Source organism: Rhinatrema bivittatum, chromosome 6 (genome assembly GCF_901001135.1).
Source record: "Rhinatrema bivittatum chromosome 6, aRhiBiv1.1, whole genome shotgun sequence".
Lineage (NCBI taxonomy): Eukaryota > Metazoa > Chordata > Amphibia > Gymnophiona > Rhinatrematidae > Rhinatrema > Rhinatrema bivittatum.
The window spans coordinates 149868938-149895910 of NC_042620.1; the positions used below are offsets into that span (position 1 = coordinate 149868938).

Sequence of the window (26973 nt, forward strand, 5' to 3'; positions counted from 1 at the left end):
TAGGCTTTGCTTAGCTGTGTGGTAGGCCATGGCAGCGGTTCTTTTCCTGCATGCATAGGCATATGCACACATTCTCGCCTTGTGGCGGTTGGATGCGCAGGGACCTATGGGCATAAGGCTGTGGCCTAGATTTCAGTGCGTACATCTGCGACTTAGACTTGAGCATGTATTTGTATAGGTACTTGTGTGCATAAGGCCGTGATGTAGACTGGAGTGTGTATTTGCGCAGGTGATTGTGCGTGTGTGTCCATGGCCTATACGAGCGTGTATTTGCACATCTACTTGTGCGCGTACAACCGCGACCTAGTCTTGTGCGTGTACACCCGGGTGGAATTGGTGTGTGCGCGGGAGCCTGCCTAGAGCCGAAATTCAGGAGAGCCAGGCGCAGGGGGCGAACAGGTCCAAGCACCTTGCTATCTTTGAGGCTTGCTGTCTGATAGCAATTCAGTCCTCGCTCTCTCTCCGTTTGAATCCTCGCTGTTTAGATGCTCAAAGCAATTTGACTACTACAGCTTTTGCCTATGTTGGGTCATCCCCTCGGCCCACTCCGGAGGGGAGTGGAATGGGAGGCAGGCGATAGTCATTCTCCTCCTCCATTGTTCCCGAGGGCAGAAGCTTCCCTGAGAGAGAGATTGGAGAGGGCAAGTTTGGGCCTATGGACTCCAGTATAGATCCATCTTCCTCCTCCTGGGTGGAATATTTCCAGGACCTGCAGACCTGTTTCTGCAGGGGTTCCCAGTGAAGTCAAAGCAACCTGCTATGTAGGGATTGTGTGCTTGGGCCGCCCATTTGTCAATTACCTCAGGCAAATGCCACAGGGAGGTTGTCCCTGGTAATGTTCAAGGTTGTGGATCATGAGGCATCAGAGGATTCCAATGAGGAAATGGTTTTCTCACCTCTAGAAGAGGAAGAAATTGCATTTGATTGAGAGCTGCTTCGGACTCTGCTCAGATTTTTTTTTTTTTTTCAAAGAGGTGTCTTCTTGAATTTGTTGGCACAGACCCTAAACATGCTTAGTTTAGCTGGAGGTCTATTTTAAGTTAAGTGTTGTGTTTTTTCCCCCTGTATCCAATTCAAGAGATATTAGATTTAAAGAAGGTAAATGCAGCTTTCAAGGTTTGCCGTTTCCTCATGGAAACTCTGAGGTCCGTCATAGCGGCGGTATGCAAGGGAGTGTTCTTGCCATCTCTCGCCTTGATAGAGGCATATTTGCAAATAGCCAACAGACTGGAGCACCAGAGATTCCTGAGTTTCATAGTCCTAAGGGAACATTTTCGGTTTTGAGCCCTTCCCTTCGGCTGATGATGACTCATTGTACCTTCATCAAGGTGATGTTGGTGGGGGTGGCCGCATTTCAAAAGGAGGGTGTGTGTTGCATCTATATCTAGAAGACTGGCTCATTCGTTCGAAATCAGAGAACCTCTGTCGACAATCAGTACAAAAGGTACTGATGCACTTGAAGTATTTAGGATGGGTGGTGAACTTAGCAACGAACCATTTAGTCCTCTTTCAAACTCTGGAGTATCTGCGAGCTCAGTTCAATAAGCTGGTGGAGAGAGTGTTTCTCATGGGGAGAGATTGCTGAAATTGCAAAGTCAGATTAGGCTTCTGCTAGAGCTTTCGGTGTCCTGGATCTGGGACTATTTACAGGTCCTGGGTTCTATTTATTTATTTATTTGGTTTTATATACCGGTGTTCTGGAACAATCACATCGGTTTACAGGATAAAATATTATAAAATTTAGATACAGCATAAAATACATCAATGAACATACACTTTTAACATATAAAAGAAATAAATAACCTTCTAAAACATAGAATAAAATCAAAGCAAATAAAATGAAATAAAACCTGAAGCATAAAACACTATAATAAAAGGTTCAATAAAGTCCAGCAATAGCCATTACAGTCCATTTAAAGATATTCTCATTCTCTTCTCCAGACGCCTGCCCACAAAGTTATATTTTACTCTCTTTCGGATCTTCAAGCGCTTGCCTAAACAGCCATGTTTTGAGATTCTTTTTAAAAGATGAAAAACTGGTTTCTAATCTTAATTCCATAGTTTTGGTCCGGCTAATGGTAAAGATCTCTCTTGTACTTTATTGAGTCGCACCGTTTTTAATGATGGAATTGTTAAGAGGCCCTTATTCCCTGATCGAAGATTTCTTCGTGGAACATGAATGTGTAATGATGCATTTAACCATTCAATATTCTTACCATTCAAGGCTTTATAAATTAAGCACAGTGCCTTATATTGTATTCTAAATGTAATGGAGAGCCAATGGGCATTCTCACATATGTGGCCTCTGCAGGGGGCTCTTCTCTCCTGCTGGAATCCATTATTGGAAGAGTTTCATCTTCCTCTTCCGTTAGAGGAGGAAGTCAGGGACAGTCTTTTGTGTGGCTCACTCACACTAGCCCTGAGCGTGATGTGGAATTGGAGGTTCCAAATTGGATAACAGTCTATCGATGCAAGCCTCTCTCTCCGGATGGAAGGCTGTGTGGCAAGATCAGTCAATGCAGGACCACTGGTCAAAACAGGAGGCCTCATGGTTTATCAGTCAGTTAGAGACAAGAGTGGTTCCCTGTACGTACCAGGATCAGTCCAGGACACCTGGGTTGTGACTCCGCACCAGTAGATGGAGACAGACTAAAACTTGTGGGCGGAGCCATATATGACAAGAGTGGTTCATTTTGCGTTGCTTGCTTGTCTGCCAAGGTTACACGGCCATTCAGTACAGATCCTATCAGACAAACTGATGACAGTGGCCTACATCAACCGTCAAGGTGGGACAAAGAATCAGGCCGTGGCTCGAGAGGCCCAGGAGTTGATTCTATGGGTAGAGCAGCATGTAGAGCAGCTGGCAGCATCTCACTTTGCTGAAGTGAACAAAGTTCAGGCGGATTTTCTCAGTCGGAGAAAATTAGACCCCGGGGAATGGGAGCTGTCAGAGGCAGCGATATGTCTCATTCATGGAAGATGGAGGTAACCTGACCAAAGAGAACACCAAGGTATTACGGTTTTACAGCTGTTGAACAGAATACGGTATGGAAGGAATCAGAGCTCTGGTGCTTCTTTCTTTCCTCCGTGGCCTCTGGTGGACAACATCTGGGTAACATGATCTGGTAGCTCCAAAGTAGCCACATCGACCATGCCTCCCAGATCTGATCAACATGGGCATAGACGGGCCCCTGTGGTTCGGACATCGGTCAACTCTTTTTCACTAGGGCCCTGTAATTTTGGATCAGGTGCTCACTTCTGTCTCACAGCTTCACTTCCGACGTAGTTATTTCCACCTTATTGCAGGCTAGGCAACCTTCTACGTCCTTGATATACGGTATGTGCAAATTTGGAGGATCTTGAAGTCCTGGCCTGCTATTGGTGGAGTGCAGCCTCAGCCTGTTCAGGCTATGATATTGCATATTTTAGCTTTTCTATAGAAAGGTTCTGGTCAAGGGATTGGCCTTAAGCTCTTTTGTCCAGGCAGCAACATTGGGTAGTCTCCAGGGTAAAATGCAAGGATATCCTCTGTCCGCACATCTGGATGTTATACGGTTCCTTTGGGAAGCTTAGAACTTGTGGCCTCGGGTGCGGAACATTTGTCTGTCTTGGAATCTGAATCTAGTCCTTAGAGGATTGCGTGAGGCTCAGTTTGAACCACTAAAGAGAGCTATGGTTAAGGACGTGACTCTTAAAGTGGTTTTTTTGTTGGCTATTTGTTCAGCTAGGAGAATTTCGGAGCTCCAGGTGCTATTGTGTCCCATCCTACAGAGGTCTGAATCGGGGGTATCTTTATGCATTGTGCCTTCTTTTCTGCCTGAGGTAGTCTCAGTGCTCCAACTTAGTTAGACGGTGCTTTCCAATTTTTCCAAATTTGGATTCCTCTGTGCCTCGTGGGGGAGCTTAGATGGGAGGCATGCATTATTGAGGTATCTAAAGGTCACTTATGATTTCTGTAGATCGAATCACCTCTTGGTACTGGGGAGGGGTCCAAAGAAGGGAAATAAGGCATCTAAGGCTACATTTATGTGGTAGCTGAAGGAAGTGATCGAGTCGACTTACATTTCTAAAGGGCACCCTCTGCCGGGGTTTTAGGGACGCACTTGACGTGATCTGAGGGACTTCCTGGGATGAATCACAACAGGTATCTCAGCATGAAATTTGCTAGGCGGCTACTGGGAAGTTGTCGCACGCTTTTGCTAGGCATTACTGCTGACCCAGTATGGCAAGTCTTATATTCTTATCGTGTTAATTAAAACTTTGTTAATGATCCTTATGTTAGAGATGGAATTAATACTTATTTTCTAACTGTTCTAATAACAATGATTTAAAATTTTCATCTTCCTTTTCAAAGAATGCTCAAAGCGATATTAGAAATCAGGTATAATAAATTAATTCCCCAAAGAATTAATATCATCTTCTAAAGGGTGTGTTTACTAAACCCCATTAGGCTTTTATCATTCAATATTTTCCCCAAAATAACATGGGTATGTTATTGAGCTGCTTTGCATGTATTAAATTTGTAAATCCATGCAAAGCAGTTCATCATTAGTTAATTTTACATAAATAAAATTTAGCTATTGGCTTGTCTCAAAAAATGCAAGCCATGCTATTTTCTGTAAAGTTAGCTACAAATCAGGAGTTGTAGCTGATTTTCCCTAGGAGTGTTAAGGAAGCTAATGTGAATCCCATTGCACCTGGGCTGGTGCTTAAAAGGCCATGATAGTCTGAAATAGCTGTTCTCCTCTCTCCCCCCCCCCCCCCCCAAAATGTGTAAACCCCTCCACCAAAGAGCCCACATAAAAAAAAAAAAGTTAGACACATTTAAAAGTCATGCAGTTATGCCCTGCCTTCCTTTTTCAAAAAAGGGGTCCCCTTGATTCAAAAGGCCCCCCCATAGCAGCAGGCTGCCACCCCCACTAAATTCCTGCCACCCCCCCCCCCCCCGATATACCTGGTAGTGAAGTGGGGCCTGGAGTGCCCTCTAGGCTGGCTGATCGCTAATTCCAAAATGACACTGACTAGCCAGACCGGCCGGTGCCATTTTGGATGTAGCTATTGGCTGGCCTGGATACTTGGGGGTGCTCTGGGCCACATTCAGCCAGCAGATATGCCTTGGGGGGGAGGGTTCAGGAGTTTTGGAGAGTGGCAGACTGCTACTGTTGGGGGGGCCCTTTTTTTGGAAAGGATGGGTTAGGTGGGTTGGGTTTTGGGGGGATAGCAGCCTGCTACTATGGAGGGGACCCTTTTTTGAAAAGGGGGGGGGGGTTTGGGTAGGGGATGGAGCATCTCTGTGCGACACATTTTCTACTTTTTTCATGTGAGCTGCTTCTAGAGGCAATGGGGTTGCCCTCCCCCAACATGAAAATGCCCCGGAGGGCTATTTCAGGCTGTTGTGGCCCTTTAAGAAGATGGCAGCCTCAGGCGAAAGGGGCCTCTACCCAATTTTGGAGTAGGTTCTGCACAATATTTTTTAGCCATGATATTTTTCCATGGGGGAAAATATTGCACAGGTTTCACAGCTGTAATACCCAGTCACCGGAGTATTTTCCCCTCCACAGAAAATACTGCTGGCTAGTAATGTGACCTCTAAGTGTGTACCTCAGGTAGTGGGAGACAAAGTGACTTGCCTAAGGTCTTACAGAGTGTTGGTGGAGGAAACTGAACTTGAACCCTGGTTCTCAGCCCATTGCTCTAACATAGTGGTTCTCAGCCCAGTCTTCAGGACACACTTAGTCAGGTTTTTAGGATATCCACAATGAATATGCATGAGATAATTTTGCATTTACCTCATTCTTTCTATGCAAATTTATCTCATGTATGTTCATTGTGGATCTCTTGAAAACCTGACTGGCTGGGTGTGTCCTGAGGACTAGGTTGAAAATCTGTGCTCTGACCAGTAGGCTGCTCCTTATCTCATATATTCCCATCTGATCCATTTAGGAAGCAGGAAAAGGAGTGACTGGGGACACTGAAGATCACTTTGTTGCAGAAGATCCTGATGCACCTTCCACATCTGGAAAACAATCTGGCAAACACAGGAGCTGTGATGACAGTGAAGGTATTGTAACTAGCCCAGCCGCTAATCAAACTAAACCTTTTTTAATTTAACCGCAAATTCAGTAGTTATGACACAAGGTGATTTGGCATAAAATTCCTAGATATGAGAGATTCCCAGTTGATCAGACTGCTCATCTTTCTCACATAGATACCAGGACAAGTGTCTGGAGGAGGGCTGACTTTAGGGGGATGCAGGGCTCAGGGAAAATCAAACATATAAAGCCTTGGAATGCTGAAATTATAGTGTTTGGAATGAGGCTACCATGGCAGTGAGTGTGGTGTTTCAAAAAGACAACAGCAACTTTGCATGTGTATGTCTGGCAGTCTGTCTGCATCTTTTCTTATACCTGGCTTCCCTAGAAAATCATTGCTATTCTGTCATGGGATTTTGGAATGGCACTCATTTGGAATTGTGGTTACTAGATTATTTTACCTACTCTTTATTTGGCTTTGTTCTCTGCCATTTGGGCTTGCCAGGTGTCTGTTACAGATACAGCTGGTGTGATTGCCAGGTATCCATCACAGGTAGGCATTTAGGGTCAGAATCTGGCTTTGCTCTGTTTTATGGGCTTGTAATTAACTGCATGGCTAAATGCATGCAGCTGTTCATGTGCACTGCCCTAAAGACCAGCTCTCTTTTTAATTGCTTTGGGGAAGGGTCACAGTACATGCTGTTAGCACTAGTGACCTATTTGAGTACACTGTGTATATTATATAAAGTTACTTTTTGACATCCTCATTGGTACAGAGAAAATAGCATATAAAGTTTAATACGATTCTTTTGTCTATGCTACCGTCTGACTGTTTGATGATGCTAGTGCTGGAAAGAAATATCCTTCATTGTGTTCTACACTTCATGAACAGCTGCAAAATTAAAACAAATTGCAAATTCCATTGTCTATACGGAGCCAGGAGTTTTGCCCTAAGCACCAGAGAAGCCAGTGGTTTGCATTCTGATAAATGCATTCTCATCTTTCTTCAAGGAGAGACAACTGATGGAGTTAGTAAGTCTGTCCATCGTGCCTTTGCATCTATGCTGGGGGAGAATGAAGAGGAAGATGACGATGATGATGATGGGGAAGAAATGTCTGGCCATCCAACTGCGGGAGAGGTTTTTGCTCTGGAGATGGAGCTTAATCGAGAGAACAAGAAAATGATGAAAGTGAGTGTCTCCCATGCTTTTGCTTTGGTTGGTTGGATGTAAAACTGTTGACATTACTCTTCTAAGTGTATTACCTGTTTTGTGTCCCTTCTAGAATACACACTGGTGTGGCTTATATTGTCATGCCTCCCCTTGCAAGTTATGCTGCTTGGTTACCATATGTTGTGCCTTTTGGAAAATGTGATTTCTTCCACTACATCCTACTATCTCCCAACTGAGAGTGCCTTTCCATGCTAATATAATATTCTGAAATAAAAAGTAAAGACAGATGGTCATCAGTTTAAAGAGCCTGCAACTAGAATACCCCAGGAGATGATGCAATTCAAATTCTGCACTTTAAAATGTGCCTTTCATGTAACTTAGCCTTTTTATGTAATAATTGGAAACAGCAAGAGCTTGTAAATGAGATTAGAAAAGTTTTTTAACTGCTTAATAATGTTTGCAAAGTTCTTCTTCTGATTTCCTCCCAAAAAGTTTTTGAGTGGAGTTGAGGTGGGCAGAACGCCTGCGAGTTTCCTGAGGAACAGTGACCCCTGTGCCGCTCTTTTGGTGATCTTAAAAGCTGAGGATAAGAGTGGAGATAGGGAGCAGATACTGGGGAATGGGGGAGCCATCAGCAGGAAGTGTGGCCCGCAAGTTTTGAACACGTTCGTGGGTTTGGCAGTGGTTGGGACGTGCTCACCAATCCTTCTGCCTCCTGTCTAATGGCTCGGGTTGGGCAATGAGGGGTGCGGCATGGGTGGCCACTGGAAGAATGCTGCTTGGCTGTGCACTTGTACATCTTCATTGGGCACCTCTTTTCAAGGGACATGGGGCGAAGAAAGCTTTGGGCGAGCCAGGGAAAGCTAGTTGGTGGGCCATAGTTTGGGGACCCCTGCTATACAAGCTTCTCCCTACTATACAAGCTTCATGTACTTTTCTCAGGTATTCACTGTGATTTTAATAAAAGTGCAAATTAAAAATTGGCACATAGCCTCTTATTCAGGAAAACTGTACATGAAATTCATTGTGTCACCCTGGTTTTCTCAGTTTGTCTCCTTGTTCTACAAACGCAAATCACAGAGACTCCTTTTTATTTTCTGAAAGAGAATCAATCTGATCTTGACGTTTTGGACTTATTCATTCTCACTATATAGAATGCTCAGAGTCTTGCATATTAGTTGCTATCAAATTGCCAGAAACATCTTCTTTTTCTGTGTTGTGACTTTATTTAGATCCTAGAGAATCAAAATTTTCTTTGCTTGCCTAGATATCTTGACTTTTTTCAAGATTTCTAAGAATTGAGGTTTTCTCTTGAGTATTTTTTTTTATGGTGTTTGGGGTGACTCTTTCAAGTTCAAAGTTCTTCATAAACTGAATTTTTAGTAACTTTCAGGCCGATACAGAACGGTGCACTCAGCTGAGCGCACTGTTTAGCCCCCGTTTAGCCACGCGTTTTAGATGCGCTATTATTACCCCTAGTGCCTCTTTATTAGTGCGCGGCCTAATTTGAATACAAAATCGCGAGCTGAGGAGAGGTGCCTAGTTGCAATTCGAGAGAGCGGGTGCTTAACTCAGAGCGCCGGCTCTCCTGCATTTTTTATTGCATCGGCCTGTTTGGCAGAAATGTTGCCATACATTTCACTGGATCATCACCTTCCATTCTCTGTGGAATCTCCAAAATTCTCAACTCTTATTTGCATCTTCCAAGTCCCTTTTCAGTTCAGCATTGATTTAGACTTTTTCCTGTAGCAGTAGCATAGTATCTACTAACAAGGAAGTCCTTTCCTCCAATTCATCCAGAAATGAAGAGAAGTGTGTTGTAGAGGAAGCCACCTTTCTTTTAATTTCTTAAGTTATTAAAGTAGTGGGCTGACAACCAGGGAAACCAGGGTTCAAATCCCACTTTCCCCACTGACACTCTTTGTAACTTTGGGCAAGTCATTTTCCCTGTATGCACCCAGATCAGTCCAGACTCCTGGGTTTTGCCTCCCCTCCAGCAGATGTAGACAGAAAGTTTTACTGACACTGCCACTTAAGTCGAAGTGACACCTGCAGTCTCTCAGTATTTCTCTGTCTCCAGCAGATGGTGGAGGTGCAAAGCCTGCAGTCTGACTGACTGAAAGAAAAAATAAAGAATAAGAATATTGAGATCTGTATTTGCCTCGCAGAGGGTTGTTAGGCCCTGGTGGGGCCATCCCCTCTGATACTTGAGGCACTCGAGCAGGGGGTCGGGGACTTTGTTTAGCTTGCATCCCTTACTGGACAGGGCTGATACCCGGGGTTCAGGATCACTTGCCCTGAGTGATCAACGCAGCCTGTTATTTCTTCTTAGGGAAGTGCTCTTTTTATTCTTGCTCTACTTGTTAAAGCTTTTAAAAAAAAAAAAAAGAGGAAGAAGCTTAATTTTTTGTGGAGCACTGAGTGTCCTGATAGGAACTGCACAGAGGAGGCGCGACCCCAGACCCGCGCGGCACTTTTCTTCAGCGTGCACGCTGAAGAAAAGTAAGGGATGCAAGCTAAACAAAGTCCCAAGGGTTTTGTACTCCTCTCTCTGGCTTCCTTGCTTTGTGCCCCGCGTTGCGGTCAGCCCAACTTTGTTTTTCTATGCCATGAGGCACGGCCTGTTCGGCTTGCAGAGACGCACAGTTGCGTCTCCCCCATGCTGGTCTCTGCTCCCGATGCCTTCCTGGTGGGGAGGGATCATCGGGGAGCAAGGCAGGCGGCAAGGGGAGTGTTTGCTGCGACCCGGGGAAGCTACCATCAGTGCGGCTGGCCTCCAATGATCTGTTCCCGCTAAGCACAGGTTGGCTCATTTTCACTCTGCCGCACGGGCTGCGAAGGAAAGCAGATACCTCCCTCCCCCATTGTTTCCGGAGGTTCAGGCCTCCGAGGGAGGTATTCCACTGAGGGACATTTTTTAAGAGAGCATCCATATGTTGTATATAGGAACATAAGAACATGCCATACTGGGTGAGACCAAGGGTCCATCAAGCCCAGCATCCTGTTTCCAACAGTGGCCTATCCAGGCCATAAGAACCTGGCAAATACCCAAAAACTAAGTCTGTTCCATGTTACTGTTGCTATTAATAGCAGTGGCTATTTTCTAAGTCAGCTTAATTAATAGCAGGTAATGGACTTCTCCTCCAAGAACTTATCCAATTCTTTTTTAAACACAGCTATTCTAACTGCACTAACCACATCCTCTGGGAACAAATTCCAGAGTTTAATTGTGCGTTGAGTGAAAAAGAACTTTCTCTGATTAGTTTTAAATGTGCCCCATGCTAACTTCATGGAGTGCCTCCTAGTCCTTTCATTATCCAAAAAGTAAATAACCAATTCACATTTACCCGTTCTAGACCTCTCATACACCTCTATCATATCCCCCCCTCAGCCGTCTCTTCTCCAAGCTGAAAAGTCCTAACCTCTTTAGTCTTTCCTCATAGGTGAGCTGTTCCATTCCCTTTATCATTTTGGTCACCCTTCTCTGTACCTTCTCCATCGCAACTATATCTTTTTTGAGATGCGGCGACCAGGATTGTACACATTATTCAAGGTACGGTTTCACCATGGGGCGATACAGAGGCATTATTACATTTTCCATTTTATTCACCATTCCCTTTCTAATAATTCCCAACATTCTGTTTGCTTTTTTGACTGCCGTAGCACACTGAATCGATGATTTCAATGTGTTATCCACTATGATGCCTAGATCTCTTTCTTGGGTGGTGGCTCCTAATATGGAACATATCATTGTGTAACTATAGCATGGGTTATTTTTCCCTATATGCATCACCTTGCACTTACCTACATTAAATTTCATCTGCCATTTGGATGCCCAATTTTCCAGTCTCAGAAGGTCTTCCTGCAATTTATCACAATCTGCTTGTGATTTAACTAATTGAACAATTTTGTATCATCTGCAAATCTGATTACCTCACTCGTCGTATTTCTTTCCAGATCATTTATAAATATATTGAAAAGTAAGGGTCCCAATACAGATCCCTGAGGCACTCCACTGCCCACTCCCTTCCACTGAGAAAATTGTCCATTTAATCCTACTCTCTGTTTCCTGTCTTTTAGCCAGTTTGCAATCCACGAAAGGACATCGCCACCTATCCCATGACTTTTTACTTTTCCTAGAATCCTCTCATGAGGAACTTTGTCAAACGCCTTCTGAAAATCCAAGTATACTATATCTACCGGTTCACCTTTATCCACATGTTTATTAACTTCTTCCAAAAAGTGAAGCAGATTTGTGAGGCAAGACTTTGCCTTGGGTAAAGCCATGCTGACTTTGTTCCATTAAACCATGTCTTTCTATATGTTCTGTGATTTTGATATTTAGAACATTTTCCACTATTTTTCCTGGCACTGAAGTCAGGCTAACCGGTCTGTAGTTTCCCGGGTCGCCCCTGGAGTGCTTTTAAAATTTTGGGGTTACATTAGCCACCCTCCAGTCTTCAGGTACAATGGATGATTTTAATGATAGGTTACAAATTTTTACTAATAGGTCTGAAATTTAATTTTGGAGTTCCTTCAGAACTCTGGGGTGTATACCATCCGGTCCAGGTGATTTACTACTCTTCAGTTTGTCAATCAGGCCTACCACATCTTCTAGGTTCCCCGTGATTTGGTTCAGTCCATCTGAATCATTACCCATGAAAACCTCTTCTTGTTTATTGTTAGCTGATTTCATCACAAGCCCTAATGAATGTTATCCTTCCTCATATGTAGGAGAAGAGACCTAGAAGCAAGCTTCCGAGAGCGCTAAGAGGCCTCATGGGGGAAGCCAACATTCGCTTTGCTCGAGGAGAACATGAAGAAGCTGTATTGATGTGCATGGAGATAATAAGACAAGGTAATGAACCATGCATCATTTCTCATGGTATCTCTTGATAAAATCTATAACTTATGTAGCATTGCACAGAGTGCTGTGCAAGATATTTCACATGTTTACAATATCTCTTCTCCTAAGAACTTACAATCTATGTTTAAACACATGGAGGTCTAATGACTTGGAGTGATAGAGGAATTGAGCTAGGGCCTCTAGGTTTATAGGTCTATACTATGCTATCTTGCCCCTAGATTTGTTTTTATTAGAGACTTTATGGGCATGGGCTAGGAATCTGTTGTTCTGAATTACACGTTTCATTCTGAAATTTTTAAAACACACATAAATAATTTTGAGTTTGATTTAAAAAATGCCATTTGTGATATTTATAATAGAAGTAATGACCTATCATAAGGGCCAGGCTTTTCTGCTGGTTATTACCTTGGTGGTTTAAAGCCCGACTCCTCCCACTATGGCATTAAATTGGCCCTGTTGGCCATCAGTATTTAGGTATTAATAATAAATGCAACATGACATTTTTCTTTTAGTTCTTTAATATAGCAAAATTATTATTTCCGGCTTGATATCCTCTGACATACAATGTTCAATATTTATACCTCGGGAATGTTTTCTCTGGCCTGTGACTCTGACGCATCTTACACATCTAAATATTATTATTATTCTCCTAGGACAAGCAGGATGCTGGCCCTCACACATGGATGACATCATTCGCTCGTGCCCGGCACGGAAACCTTGTTAAAGTTTTCAGAATGCTACTATCCATGCTTTCACGCAGGGTCCCTCTTCAGTCTCTTCTTTTCTGTGGAACTGTTGTCTTGCGGTTGTGGACTGCGTACTCTTTATTTCTTCGGAAAGCATTTTTTCTGCACTGGGTCCCTCTCCATTCCTCTTGGCTTTAGTTAGCTGGCGGCACGGTACATTTTACCTTCTGTGTAGTCGATTCCCAGTTATGGTGTCCTTCGGGGGCCGACTGTCATTGACCGCTTGCAGGCTAGTTTTTTTCCCGCATGGTGTTGTCAGGTTTTTGTCTGTGCCCCCAGTGCCCTCGGTCTGTATCCCTTACGGATCCCCACAAAGTCTGTATCCTTTGCCTGGGGGAATCACACGATGTTCGGGGGTGTTGTTTTTGTGACCAAATGACCCCCAAGTGCTACCGTGCCCAGTGGACAAGATGGAGAAGCTATTCAGGTCCAGGAAATCCGAATCCTCAACACAAGCATTGGGGGCATCAGCGCCAAAAGGCTGGGGGGGGTGGGGGGAACTAAGAGACACCAATCCCTCTGTGTCCACACCTCCGGGGCCATTGGTGGAGAGGGGGGCTGGGGATCGGCCTTCATCAGTCTCCTCTCACTCAAGGATTTCTGGATCGTCTCCTTCCTCTGTGCCAGGGAAAGACCAGGTTGAGCACTGTGGAAGCCCCGTAAACATCATCACCAGTCTTTGTCCTTGTACGGTGCCAGGCTTGGGTTGGCACCGGCTTCAGCTGTGAATCCCTCCAAAGTGACCTCATGGTGAGGAGGTATCATCCTCCATCGAGGCTGGGGTTCTGAGGCATTCCCCACCGATTCCGGTGCCGGGCACCGATCACCCTCTGGGCTCTGAGGAGAATCTGGCTACGCCGCCGCCTCCTCAGGCTGACCAGTCCTCAGCGGCCTTCGAGGAGGAGTTGGAGCGAAGGGTGCTCTTGGCAGTTGTTTGAGCCCTTCAGGACATTGAGCCACCAGCCTCACCAATGCTGGAACCTGCGTCCATTGCTGCTGGAACGCCTCAATGTTCTTCTCAGTGTTCTCTCCATGCAGCCGATGTCGGTGTCCAGGGTGCCATCGATGCCCCAATGACTGCTAGTGCCGGCTCCTGATGCCATCCCTTTCCGGGATTCGAGGAGGAGGAAGGGCCTTCAAGGCTGAGGGGCCATTGAGACCCTTTGTTCCGGGGCTAGCGTTACCTGGTCTGGTTCTGGGGCCCTCAGTGCTCAAGCATCTGGGTCTGGTCAGGCCCCCTCCACGGATGTCTCCAGGCGATCTTAGTGAAGATGATGCCCCTTATGACCCGTGGGGGGATGATACCTCTGAGGCTTTTTCGGATGACTCTGGTGACCTCCCTTCAGGTCATTCCCCGCCTGAGGACTTAACCTTTGCGGGTTTCGTCCGGGCTATGGCTGAAGTCATCCTGATACAACTTCTCATGGAGGAGGATGCCAGACACAAGATGCTGGAGGTTCTCCAGTTTGTGGATGTCCCTAAGGAGGTGGTGGCTGTTCCTTGAAAATTTCATGGACAGGAAGTTGCTCCTTAGGATTTGGGAACACCCCATCTCCGTATCTCCGTTAAACAGGAAGGCGGATGCAGTGTACTTAGTACAGCATACTACGGGGTTTGAGAAGTGTCAACTCTGTCGGTTGTGGTGGAGTTTGCCCTTAAGAAGGACAAGTGCTCTTGCCCATGCCTCTGGCGCGGAAACAGAGGGTATTGGATGTGCTGGGTAGGATGGTGTTTCAGGGGGGCCATGCTAATTGCCCACATTGCCTCCTACCAGCTTTATATGACGCAGTATTCTCAAGACCTCTGGAAGCAGAACCAGTACTTGACAGAGCACCTGCCCCAGCAACAGCAGGATGCTTTTTCAGCGGTTGTCCAACAAGGATTTGAATGTGGCATATATGAGGTGCGGTCCACCTATGATGCTTTTGAGACAGCAGTGAGGGTAGCCGGATTGATGCCCACCAGATGACCTGGTTACAGGCCTTGGCTCTCCAGCCAGAAGTGCAGGAGAGGCTTGCGGAACTGCTGTGTACTGGCAAGAACCTCTTTGGAGACAAAGCAAGAGATGCTGTGGCTCAGTACGTTGGACCTGGCATCCTCGGCAAGGAAGTCCTCACGTCAGGGCCCAAGGAGGTCCTTCTACCACCAGAGGAAGTACTATTCTCCCGCCTCTCGCACCCAGTCCCAGCAGGTTAGTTCTAGGGCCCACTCTAGACAGCAGGCAAGCCTCGCAAAGAGGTTTTGACTGGCTGCAAGGGAGCGTAAGCCAACTTGCCACATGGTCCTCCGGTCGAGGTCAGTTATGGTTTTTCCTGGACTGTTGGCCCATTGTTACCTCTTGGGGTCAGTCATTGCATCAGGAAATACTTGTGGCAGAACTCTTCGCCCTTTTAGCGGCCAGGGACGTTGAGCCCGTTCCGCTGAAACAGCGGGGACAGGGATTCTACTTCCCATATTTCCTGATTCCAAAGAGAACAGGGGAAGTCCATCCTATTTTAGATTTGAGAGCTTTGAACAAGTTTCTAAAAAAGGAAAAGTTCAAGATGGTCTCTCTGGGCACCTTGATTCCCCTCCTACAAAGAGGAGATTGGCTTTGCTCCCTTGATCTACACCCACATCAAGATCTTCCAAGGTCATAGGAAGTATCTCCGGTTTGTGATGGGCATCAGCACTTTCAGTACAGGGTGTTGCTGTTCGCTTGGCCTTGGCCCCACGCTTCTTCACCAAATGCTTGGCCGTAGTGGGCATGTACTTCCACAGGTTGGGAGTGCAGGTGTTCCCCTACCTGGACAAAAACCCCGGCCAGGAGGGGTTTATCATCAAATACCCGAAGTCCCAGCTCGACCCATCGCCTCAGTTGAACTTCTTTGGTGCCATGTTGGACATGGCTCAGGCCCGAGCATATCTTCCCCGTGATCAGGGGCTCACGTTAGCGACCATCGTGGGAGTGGTTCAATAGAGCCAGCAGATTTCGGCACGCCGCACGTTGCAATTCTTGGGATGCATTGCCGTTACTGTCCATGTTACTCCCTTGGCTCGCTTGCATATGCACGGAGCTCAATGGACCTTGCATTCCAGTGGCATCAAGCCACCCAGTACCTCCATGCCCACATCCATATTACTCCGCCTCTCCAGGATTCCTTGTCTTAGTGGGAGAGTCTTGCCAATTTGGAGCAGGAGGTGCCTTTTCAAAATCCCCCTACACAGATTGTACTCACTAAGGTTGTATCCAACCTGGGGTAGGGTGCTCATGTGGAGGAGCTCCGCACCCAGGGCCTGTGGTCCACCCAGGTAGCACAGTGTCAGATCAACTTCCTGGAGCTCCATGCAATCTGGTATGCACTCTGGGCATTCAGGGACTGGCTGTTCAACAAAGTGGTTCTGATCTAGACCGACAACTAGGTATCGATGTGGAACATCAACAAACAGGGAGGTACGAGGTCGTTCCTCCTATGCCAAAAAGCAGTTCAGATCTGATCTTGGGCTCTGTCACGGGGGTATGTGCTCCAAGCCAAGTACCTGGCTGGAACAGTAAATGTGGTGGCAGACAGGCTAAGTTGAACCTTCCAACCTCATGAGTGGTCCCTAAAACAGGAAGTGGCGAATCGGATCTTCTGCCTCTGGGGGACCCCAGATATGGATCTTTTCGCATCCCCCTGCAACAGGAAGGTGGATCAGTTCTACTCCATGTACAGGATGGACAGCAAACCAGCCTTGGATGCCTTTGTCTGTCATTGGGGCAAGGGCCTTCTGTACACGTATCCTGCACTTCCCCTGGTGATGAAGACTCTCCTGAAGCTTCGGCACAATGGAGGAGTTATGATCCTCATAGCTGAGGCAGTTCTGGTTCCTGCTGTTGCAGGATCTCTCCCTTCGGGAACCGACCAGTCCTCAACACGCAGGATTGGGGAAGGTGGCACCATCCCAACTTCTGGGCCTTGTCCTTGACGGCCTGGATTTTGAGAGGGTAATTCTGCAGTCTCTCGACCTCTCTGAGGATGTGTCTTGAGTCCTGGTGGCTTCCAGGAAGCCTTCTACTAGGAAGTCTTATAGCCTGAAAATGGAGGAGGTTTTCCGTGTGGTGTGAGAGCCATGGACTGGATCCGTTTTCTTGTTCCACACTGAAGCTGCTTGATTACCTCTTGCACCTTTCGGATGCTGGCTTGAAAACCAACTCCATTAGGGTACACCAGAGTGCTATCAGTGCCTACCACTGGGGGGGGGGGGGTGTGTGAATGGTTTACCCATTTCTGTGCAGCCCATTGTGGGGCAATTTATGTGGAGTCTGCTTCAATTGAAACCTCCCCTGCGGCCCCCCCCGCCGTGGTTTGAGATCCGAATGTGGTGCTGGTTTTGCTCATGAACGCCCCTTTTGAGCTGCTGCATTCTTGTGATCTCCAGTACCTGACCTGGAATGTCATGTGTTTGGTTGCAGTCACATCAGTGAGCTTCAAGCCTTAATGACATATCCACCCTTATACAAAATGTTTCCGTGATAGAGTGGTTCTGCGCACGCACCCTAGGTCCATGCCTAAGGTGGTGATGGATTTCCATCATAACCAGTCAATCGTCCTCCCCACCTTTTTTTCCAAAGCCTCATTCGCACCAGGGCGAACGGGCTCTGCACAGTCTTCATTGCAAGACAGCCTTGGCCTTCTACTTGGAGCGCACAGCAGGCCATAGGCAGTCATACGCAATCCTTCATCTCTTTTGACAGGAATGGATTGGCAGTTGCTTTTACTAAGCAGACTGTCCAGCTGGCAGATTGCAACTCCTTCTGCTATACTCAGGCAGACATGCAGCTTGGGGGCCATGTCAAGGCTCGTTCTGTCAGCGCCATGGCAAACTCAGTGGCTTACTTGAGAGCGGTCCCCATGGACAAGATCTGCAAGGCTGCAACTTGGAGTTCTCTCCACACTTTCACCTCTCACAACTGCCTGGACAGGGATGGGCGCTGTGACAGCAGCTTTGGCCGGTCTGTCCTCCGGAATCTCTTTCAGCTGTAAAACCAATCTCTTCCTACATACGCCCATTGTTCGGGTTCAGGCTGTCTCCCTCTGTTACCAACAGCACCAGTGGTGGTGTGCCCGTTGGCACGTAGTTAGGTGTCTGTTGGTCGTTTGTCTTTGGGAACAGCCTGTAGCTAGGGATTCACTCATGTGTGAGGACTACCATCCTGTTTGTCCTAGGAGAAAGCAGAGTTTCCTGCCTGTAACAGGTGTTCTCCTAGGACAGCGGGATGTTAGTCCTTATGAAACCCGCCCACCTCCCACGGAGTTGGGTTTCTCCTATGTTTGTTTTTATTTTTTCGTAATTCTATGTTTCGAGATTGAAGGAGGACCCCACGTGGATGAGTGGATAGTGACATGCTGGGCATGCTCAGTGTGCCAGTCAAAGTTTCTAGTGCTGGGCTCCATCGGATGATGTTATCCATGTGTGAGGACTAACATCCTGCTGACCTAGGAGAACACCTGTTACAGGTAAGCAAGTCTGCTTTATCATGATAGCACATACCAGATGTATGCAGAGAAGTAGTACTATGGTAAATGATGACAGGTAAGGACCAATTAGTCCGCCCCATTGTCTTTCTTTCTGGTTCTCTGTCACTTTGGGTAGACAAGGAAGAAATTCCCACACTTTCACCAAAACCAGCTCCCAACCCTCCTGGTCTTTCAATCAGCCTCTCATTCCTGTCCCTACCACTGCTCTCTATATTTGTTCCAAGCAAATATAAATGTCTTTACAGTGTTGAGCTCCACCACTTCTACTGGTAGGCTCTTCCAGGCTTTATTATATGGATCTTACAATAGCCATGCTTAATCCAACACTTAGGCCCCCCTCCCATATTTTATTATCCCCCTGACAAGTTTTATAAACTACAGTGTCACCAAAGCTGTTGAGATCATTGTTCAAAATGTTTGGCCTCCCTATGATCATTCTTGTTAGGGTTATAACCATGTCTGCTCAGTACAAGTTCTGCACAGTGCAGCCTTAAAAATCTGATGCAGCCATATTGCTTCTGTTATAGTTGTAACCTTGTACAATTGCAGCTAATGATCTGCATCTTTAGTAAATAAAAGTTCTATTTATGTGGTGGTGCCAGCATCTCATGGTTAACAAAATAAATAAATATATATTTATCATTAATATGTTGACACGCGCCAGCCCAGTCACTCATTGGCAGCACTGTGTCCTGCCAGGTGGAAGGACCTGGCTTTGATTCCTGACTCCCGTCTTCCACTTCCCAGGTCAGCTGAGGCTGGCTGTGCTGCAGAGGCAGCATTCAGAGCCTGTGGCGAAGGGGAGTCCAAGTCATTACACAGTGTTTTCACCAGGTGGCTGGATTTAGGATCCATGGTTCCCTGTATGTACCAGGATCAGTCCAGACGGTGGGTTATGTCCCCCCGTCCAGCAGATGGAGTCAGAACAAAAACTTCTGGGGGAGGTGCTATATAGGACCACCTCCCTGGTCTCAATCTTCAGTATCTTTCTGACTCCAGCAGATGGGAGCAGGGGACCATCAGTTTCCCAGTACAGTAGCTTAGTGTGTTCTCTAGGCTTTTATTCTTTCTCATTTGTTGAGGAATCAAGTCTTAAGAAAAAAAAAAAAAAAGTAATAAAGGAAGGGGGGGTCTCTTTGAGCCTGGGAGAGTCACTGCTGTTGGCTCTCCCCCCGGGCGCTTGCTGACAGGCCTGGTTTCTCTCCTCTTACCTTCTGACTTTGTGATTTTACGGCTACGCTTTGGAATTTGTATGCGCCCCCAGGGACAGGTTCCTCTTCTCTCCATGCAGGCACCTTCACAAGCAAAGGGTTGTTCGCCAGACTCTGGACCAGCTCCTCTTGCTGGGGGCAATAGTTTATTTATTTATTTAAAACTTTTTCTATACCGTCGTTAAGGTGGGTACCGCCACAACGGTTTACAGTAAGGCACAGTACCCGCCGCCGATTTGGGCCTGGGCCACTATTCCATCTATTTCGTGGTGTCCAAAAAGGAAGGCACTTTTCGACCCATCCTGGATCTCAAGACGATAAACAAATCCCTCAGGGTCCCACGTTTCAGGATGGAGACCCTCCGCTCGGTACTGGCGGCAGTGCACCAAGGAGAATTCCTGGCCTCGTTGGACCTAACGAAAACGTACCTTCACGTCCTGATCCACTGGGCACATCAACGATTCCTCCGTTTCAAGATATTAGGACAACATTTTCAATTCCAAGTCCTTCCTTTTGGTTTGGCAACAGCCCCACGTGTCTTTACAAAGGTCATGGTGGTGGTGGCGGCCGCTCTACGCAGGGAGGGAATTCTAGTACACCCCTACCTGGACGACTAGCTCATACGGGCGAAATCTCTGAGCCAGGGTTATCGGGCGGTCGACAGGTGGTACAACTGCTCCAATCTCTGGGGTGGATCATCAACTATACCAAGAGCAACCTCATTCCATCCCAGTTGTTGAACTTCCTGGGAGCGCGTTTCGACACGAAGGAGGGCAAGGTGTTCCTAAGGCCGGAGCGGGCCCAAGCATTGCGAGACCAGATACGTTTCTCGGCGCTCTCTTCGCCCACAGCTTGGGACTACCTACAGGCTCTGAGGTCCATGGCATCCACTATTGATCTGGTACCATGGGCTTTTGCGCATATGCGTCCTCTCCAGAAGGCTCTACTATCCCGCTGGAAACCGGTATCGCAGGATTTTCAGACTATCCTCCCGATTCAGCTGACAGCAGAAGACAGCTTCCTCTGGTGGCTGGACCCTCGCCACTTGGCTCAGGGAGTATCCCTGGAAGTTCCGGACTGGGTTGTAGTTACCACGGACGCCAGCCTCTTGGGCTGGGGAGCAGTATGTCAGTCGAGATCACTACAGGGCCTGTGGATGAAAGATCAAGCACTATGGTCGATAAACCGCCTGGAGACCAGAGCGGTCCGCTTAGCATTAAAGGACTTCCTTCCCCTGGTTCGCCATCGGGCGGTCAGGGTACTCTTGGACAACGCGACCACGGTGGCATACATAAATCGCCAGGGAGGCACGAGGAGCCATCACATCTCACTGGAAGCAGACAAACTGATGCAATGGGCAGAACTCCACTTACTCCGCCTCGCAGCCTCACACATTGCAGGAGTGAACAACGTTCAGGCGGACTTCCTAAGCCGGCAAAATCTAGATCCTGGAGAATGGGAACTCTCGGAAGAAGCAATGCGCCTGATACTGCAACATTGGGGGATTCCCCACATGGATCTCATGGCCACAGCCCGCAACGCGAAGGCTCCTCACTCCTTCAGCCGCAGAAGAGAGCGCGGCGCGGAGGGATTCGATGCACTGATGTTACCGTGGCCCTGGCAGATTCTATTATATGTCTTCCCTCCGTAGCCCCTGGTGGGCAAGGTGCTTCGGAGAATAGAGGGCCACCAGGATTCCGTAATCCTGGTGGCGCCAGAGTGGCCTCGGTGGTCGTGGTTCATAGATCTACTCAACCTGGCGGAGGACGGCCCCATACACCTCAGTCATCTCCCACACCTGCTCCGGCAAGGACCAATATTTTTCGACGAGGCAGATCTCTTCTGTCTTGCGGCTTGGCTTTTGAGAGGCGCAAGTTGAGACGACGTGGGTATCCGGAGGCCATGATTTCGACCTTGCTGCAAGCATGTAAGACGTCCACATCCGTCGCCTATGTCCGGGTGTGGAAGGTTTTCGAGGCATTGTGCGTGTCACATACCATTCAGCCGACCCATGCTTCAGTTGCACAGATTCTCTCGTTCTTACAAGCAGGCCTGGAAAAGGGTCTAGCTTATAACTCTATACGAGTCCAAGTTGCGGCCTTGGGAACCTTGCTTTGCCGTGGGGAGGAGACACTGCTCTCGTCTCATCCGGATATAGTCCGTTTCCTTAAGGGATGAAACACTTGAAGCCACCGCTGCAAGCTCCTTGTCCTTCTTGAAGCCTCAACCTTGTGCTTCGTGTTCTCGGCGGACCTCCTTTTGAGTTTCTACATACCACTACCTTCAAGGATCTCCCCTCAAGATGATCTTCCTGGTAGCGATTAGTTTGGCGCGTCTATTTCCGAGCTACAGGCGTTATCCTGCAGGGAGCCGTACTTAAGATTCATCGACGCGGGGGTCACCTTACGCACGGTACCCTCTTTTATACCCAAGGTGGTTTCGGCTTTTCACTTCAGCCAGACGGTGGAATTGCCTTCCTTTTCGTCAGAGGACTCTCGAGATCTTCGCAAGCTTGATATTAAGCGATGTTTGATGCATTACCTGGAGGTCACCAATGAGTTCCGTCTCTCGGATCACCTGTTTGTCCTTTGGTCGGGACCTAAGAAAGGATGCATGGTTTCCAAGCCGACAATCGCCTGTTGGCTGAAGGAAGCGATTGTCGCTGCGTACATTGGCACGGGACGGAATCTGCCGCTGGGAGTCCAGGCCCACTCTCTTCGTTCTCAATCTACGTCTTGGGCTGAGAGTCTTTTGGTCTCCTCGCAGGAGATCTGCAGGGCGGCCACTTGGAAATCACTCCATACCGTTGCGAGACATTATTGTCTGGATGTCCGGGCGCCAACCTTCGGTTCTTTCGGGGACAGGGTCATTCGAACAGGGCTGTCTACGGCCCACCCATAGTAGGGAAGCTTTGGTACATCCCACCGTCTGGACTGATCCTGGTACGTACAGGGAAAAGAAAATTATTCCTTACCTACTAATTTTCGTTCCTGTAGTACCAAGGATCAATCCAGATGTCCTCCCTATATTTTGGGGATTTATCTGGGAAGCCTCTGCTCGACTCTTATCTCATACTTATTTCTGAACTCTCTGGTGATCTAGGGAGTTTTCTTACAATTCTGTTCGCAAGTTCCAGTTGGGGTACTAGTTCATTTACAAGTTTGACTTAAGATAGTTTTTTGTGCGTTTATTTACTTGATCCCTCCGTCTCTTCTCTCTTTTCATGGCTTTGCTAGTCTAGTTACCTAGGATTGAGACCAGGGAGGTGGGCTTATATAGCACCTCCCCCAGAAGTTTTTGTTCTGACTCCATCTGCTGGACGGGAGACATAACCCACTGTCTGGACTGATCCTTGGTACTACAGGAACGAAAATTAGCAGGTAAGGAATAATTTTCTTTTCATGACTGCAGGATTCTAGAGGGAGCCATGTTCTTTTGCATGCTGTATTCTGGCAACTTATCCATTTCTCAAGGGCTGTTAATACTTTACCCAGTTAAAACACCACATTGATAGTTTGTTTAAGTCAAAGCACAAATATTTCCTATTCACATCGCTCTCTTCAGACCAATGTGCTCAGGAATTCCCCCTATGGATGATGAGGATTACAAACTGGAGAGTCCTCCTTCTACAGTAGGGGAAAAGTTGTTTAAGGCTTCACAAGCTTCCTTCCCTGTACGTACCAGGATCAGTCCAGGACACCTGGGTTGTGACTCCGCACCAGTAGATGGAGACAGACTAAAACTTGTGGGCGGAGCCATATATGCCCCTGTGCCAGTCACAGCCCCTCAGTCTTACTCTGTCTCCAGTAGATGGTGCAGGTGCGGTCACAGCTCCTGCCTGCCCTGGTTCTGGTACTTCGTCAGGGTCGGTTCTTTTTTTCTTGATTTTAGGCCAGTTTAGGCTATAGTTATTTCGGAATATTTCTGCAGTTTTGAATTTTGGAATTTTAAAGTGTCACTGACGTCCCGTCCGCCCTGCCTCCCAGGGGGGTTGTGAGGTCCTGAGGGGACTACCCCCCCCTGGTTGAGGCCGCTGCTAGGGTCGAGGACCTGGCTTTACCAGTTGCAGCGTCAGGGGTGACACCGGGGAGCCCGGTTCACTCACTCCTGCTAAATTAGGGCTCCAGGACCGTGGACAGTGATCGGTGTTTGTGAAAAAAAAAAAAAAAAAAAAAAAAGTTTTTGCTTTTGCTTTGGTTTCCGGCTCTCTATCCCTTCGCGTCGCCGCACCGTGTTGGCTCCGGGGGCGCCGCTGGCAGGGGGGAGGTCGTTTCGCTTTAAGTTTATTTGTTTTTGTTATTCGCGTTGCTTTCCGTTTCGCCGCGTTTGTGTCGGAATGCCTCGTGGCTCGTTCTGTCGGGCCTGCGGCTCGGTCGTTTGCTCCCGGGGGCTTACCAGGTCCTGAGGGGACCATCCCCCCCCCTAGTAGAGCACTGGCTGGGCTAGGGGTCGAGGATCCTGTGGTAGTTTACAGCCCAGCCGGGGTGATACCGGGGAGCCCGGCTCACTCACCCCGGCCAGACCGCTGGACCGCGGCGAGGGACAGCTACAGGTAATTAAAAAAAAAAACAAAAACCGGAGTGGTTCTTCGTTTCAGCGGGGGCGCCGGGGTTTACCTCTATAGCGGTCGGGTCGGCGTTCTCGTTTCCTCCCTCTCCCCTTCTCCCGCTTAATTTTTGTTTTCTGTCACTCTGCCGAGCAGGCCGCTTAGGTCGGCCTGCTCGACTTGCGGCTCCAGCGCCGCGCGCCTCTCTCGGGCTCAGCTGTCCTTAGGCTGCGACACGGGGGGCACAGGGTCGTCGGCCTTGCTTCGGGGGGGGTGTTTGTTCGGCGGCAGCCTCTCGCTTTTGCGGTCGGGGACCGTCCGGTGGCCTTCCCCAAGCTGTTGCCGTCTGCCGCGGGAACAGATAGTAAAAAAAAAAAAAAAAAAACCCTAGGCCGACCTCTTGAGCGAAATGCGCGGGAAAGTCGGCCATCTTGGTAACGGCTTCGAGCGCGACACCAAGCGCGGCAGGCCCCGAGGATTCTCCTCTTTTCCTCTCCCCCCCCCCCCCCCCAAACGGCCGGCTCCGTGGTCTGTTCGCCATCGGAGGTGGTGGGGGGGGGGAGGGCTGGGGGAGCCACGACGAACTCTGAAGAACTTTTTTTCCCCTGTTTTGATTTTGGCCAGGCATTGGGCTTTTTCAGGCCCGCATAGCCCACAAGTGACCTGATGGCCAGGCGGGGGGGGGGGGGGGGGGGGGCCTGCGAGACCACTCACGTTGGTCCAGACACGCCCCCGGCTGCGGATCGCGGCGGGGCGATTCATTGCCAAACGCCCGTTACGGGCCATACCGCCTAGAGTGGGCACGGACCCTACCTCGGAGTCGTCGGATCCGGAAATTTTCAAGGTGCCCTCCCCTCCTCCGAGGGGGGCTGAGGGAGATGTCCACGTCTGAATGGTCGGTTCCGGAGTTTTCCGAGGCGCCCTTCCCGCCTCCGTGGGGGGGCTGAGGGAGATGGCGCGGCACCGCAGGGGGCGGCGAGGCAGAAACAGTCTTTGGAAGGGGATGGCTCGAGATTGATCCGCCCCTTCATAAAGAAGGAGCTGGCCCATGATTCCCGCCACCCTGGAGGAGTTGGGGAATCGCCACACCGCCTGAGGAGTCTCGGCTGGGCTCCATTCCTTTTCACCTCCCTGTGACAGCTCTACTCTATCGACAGTGGGATGCTCCGGCTTTGAACCTGGAGGTCGCGAAAGCTATGGCTACGCTCTCTCACTTGCCGGAGGACGACAGGTTCCCCTAGGGGAACACAGGGTTTTTCAACCTGCCCGAGGACAGATCCAGGACGCGGTCTTCGTTTTCGGCCAGGTCCCGCCTTTGTGGTCCCAGGACGTCGCGTCCTCAAAGGTCGTCCGGTCAGTCGTTGGGTCTTCCTCCTCCCGAACCCCGCATTGGCGGCAGCAGTCCTTTCGGGGCAGCGGGGGAGCCCCGGCGAGCGCAGAGTCCAAAGCTTCGCCATGATTGGTGGTCGGCCCCCCTCTCACCGCAGCCCCGGCATGCCGTTCCCAACGGCGGGGCGCGGTTGATATCGGTTCTTCGAGCGATGGGCCGGCGTAACGTCAGTCCAGTGGGTCCTCCATGTGACCAGAAGCGGCTGCCTCTTCCATCCCAGTCTCCCTCGCGGCGGGGGGCCGTTACTCCATTTACTTCATCGTCCCAAAGGAAGGCGGCACGTCCAGTCCCATGCTGGATCTCAAAGGGGTAAACCGATGCCTTCCCGTTCCTCCCTTCAAAATGGAGACGGTTTGGTCGGTGATTGCCGTGGTACGGCCAGGCGACTTTCTGGCCTTCCTAGCTCTCATGGAGGCGTATCTCCACGTAGGCATTCAGCCGTCGTTCCACCGCTTCCTAAGGTCTGCGTTCTAGGGCGGCATTATCAGTTTCAAGCGCTCCAGGTTGGTCTCGCGACGGCCCCCCTGCGCCGGGAAGGTCACCTGGTCCATCCTTACCTGGACGATTGGTTAATTCGGGCGACATCCGAGGAACAGTGTCGGGTGGCAGTGGCCAGGGTCCTACGACTGTTGCAGTCCTGTGGATGGGTGGTCAACTTCAACAAGAGTATTCTGACACCCACGCTGACCTTGCAATATCTGGGAGCCGTTTTCGACACGAAGCAGGGCACGGTGTTCCTGTCGCACGAGCGGATATGCAAACTGCAAGTTCAAGTACGGTGCTTATTGTCTCTCCGCCGACCACGGGTCTGCGATTACCTTACGGTCCTAGGTTCCATGGCTTCACCGCTGGCGCTGGTTCCCTGGGCGTTCGCTCATCTGCGACCTTTTCAGTCGTCCTTACTATCCCGCAGGAAGCCGGTTCCGAGGAGTTCCATTTACCGCTTCCACTAGGGGGACATGCGAGGTCCAGCCTGCTCTGGGGGCTGGATTCCAGTCATCTGTCCTCTGGAGTGTCTCTTCTGGGGCCCAATTGGACGGTAGTGACCACGGATGCCAGCCTCTCCGGTTGGGGAGTGGTCTGCCTAGGGAGCTCGGGCCAAAGCCTATGGTCAGTGTCGCCAGCTCAGTGGTCTATCATCAGACTAGAGACCGGAGCGGTTCGTCTGGCTCTGCAAACCTTCCTACCGGTAGTGCGGGGAAAGGCGGTCCAAGTGTTGTCTGACAACGTGGCCACCGTGGTCTACATCAACCGCCGAGGCTCCGCGCTTCATGGTCTGGGCAGAGCTACATCGCAGCAGCATAGCAGCCTCTTACATTGCAAGAGTCGACAACGTTCAGGCGGAGTTTTCTCAGCCGGCGTCGCCTGGACCTCGGAGAGGGAGAGCCGGCGGACGAAGCTTTTCTTCTCATTTGCGAAACGTGGGGAGTGCCCCACATGGATCTGATGGCCACGTGGCACAACGCGAACGCTCCGCGATTTTTCTGTCGACGTCCAGAACGGGGGGC

General features: G+C 48.9%; 1 protein-coding gene across 6 annotated transcripts in view; it reads left to right on the plus strand.

Annotated features, from left to right (window-relative positions):
- Window positions 1-26973, plus strand: part of GTF3C3 (general transcription factor IIIC subunit 3) — a 123062-nt gene that overhangs the window by 6855 nt on the left and 89234 nt on the right. For all 6 annotated transcript variants that reach the window (XM_029606061.1, XM_029606067.1, XM_029606064.1 and 3 more), the window contains exons 2-4: window positions 5944-6061; window positions 7044-7222; window positions 11939-12062. In XM_029606061.1, coding sequence (XP_029461921.1) covers window positions 5944-6061; window positions 7044-7222; window positions 11939-12062 — 421 coding nt within the window. The remainder of the gene's footprint in view (window positions 1-5943; window positions 6062-7043; window positions 7223-11938; window positions 12063-26973) is intronic.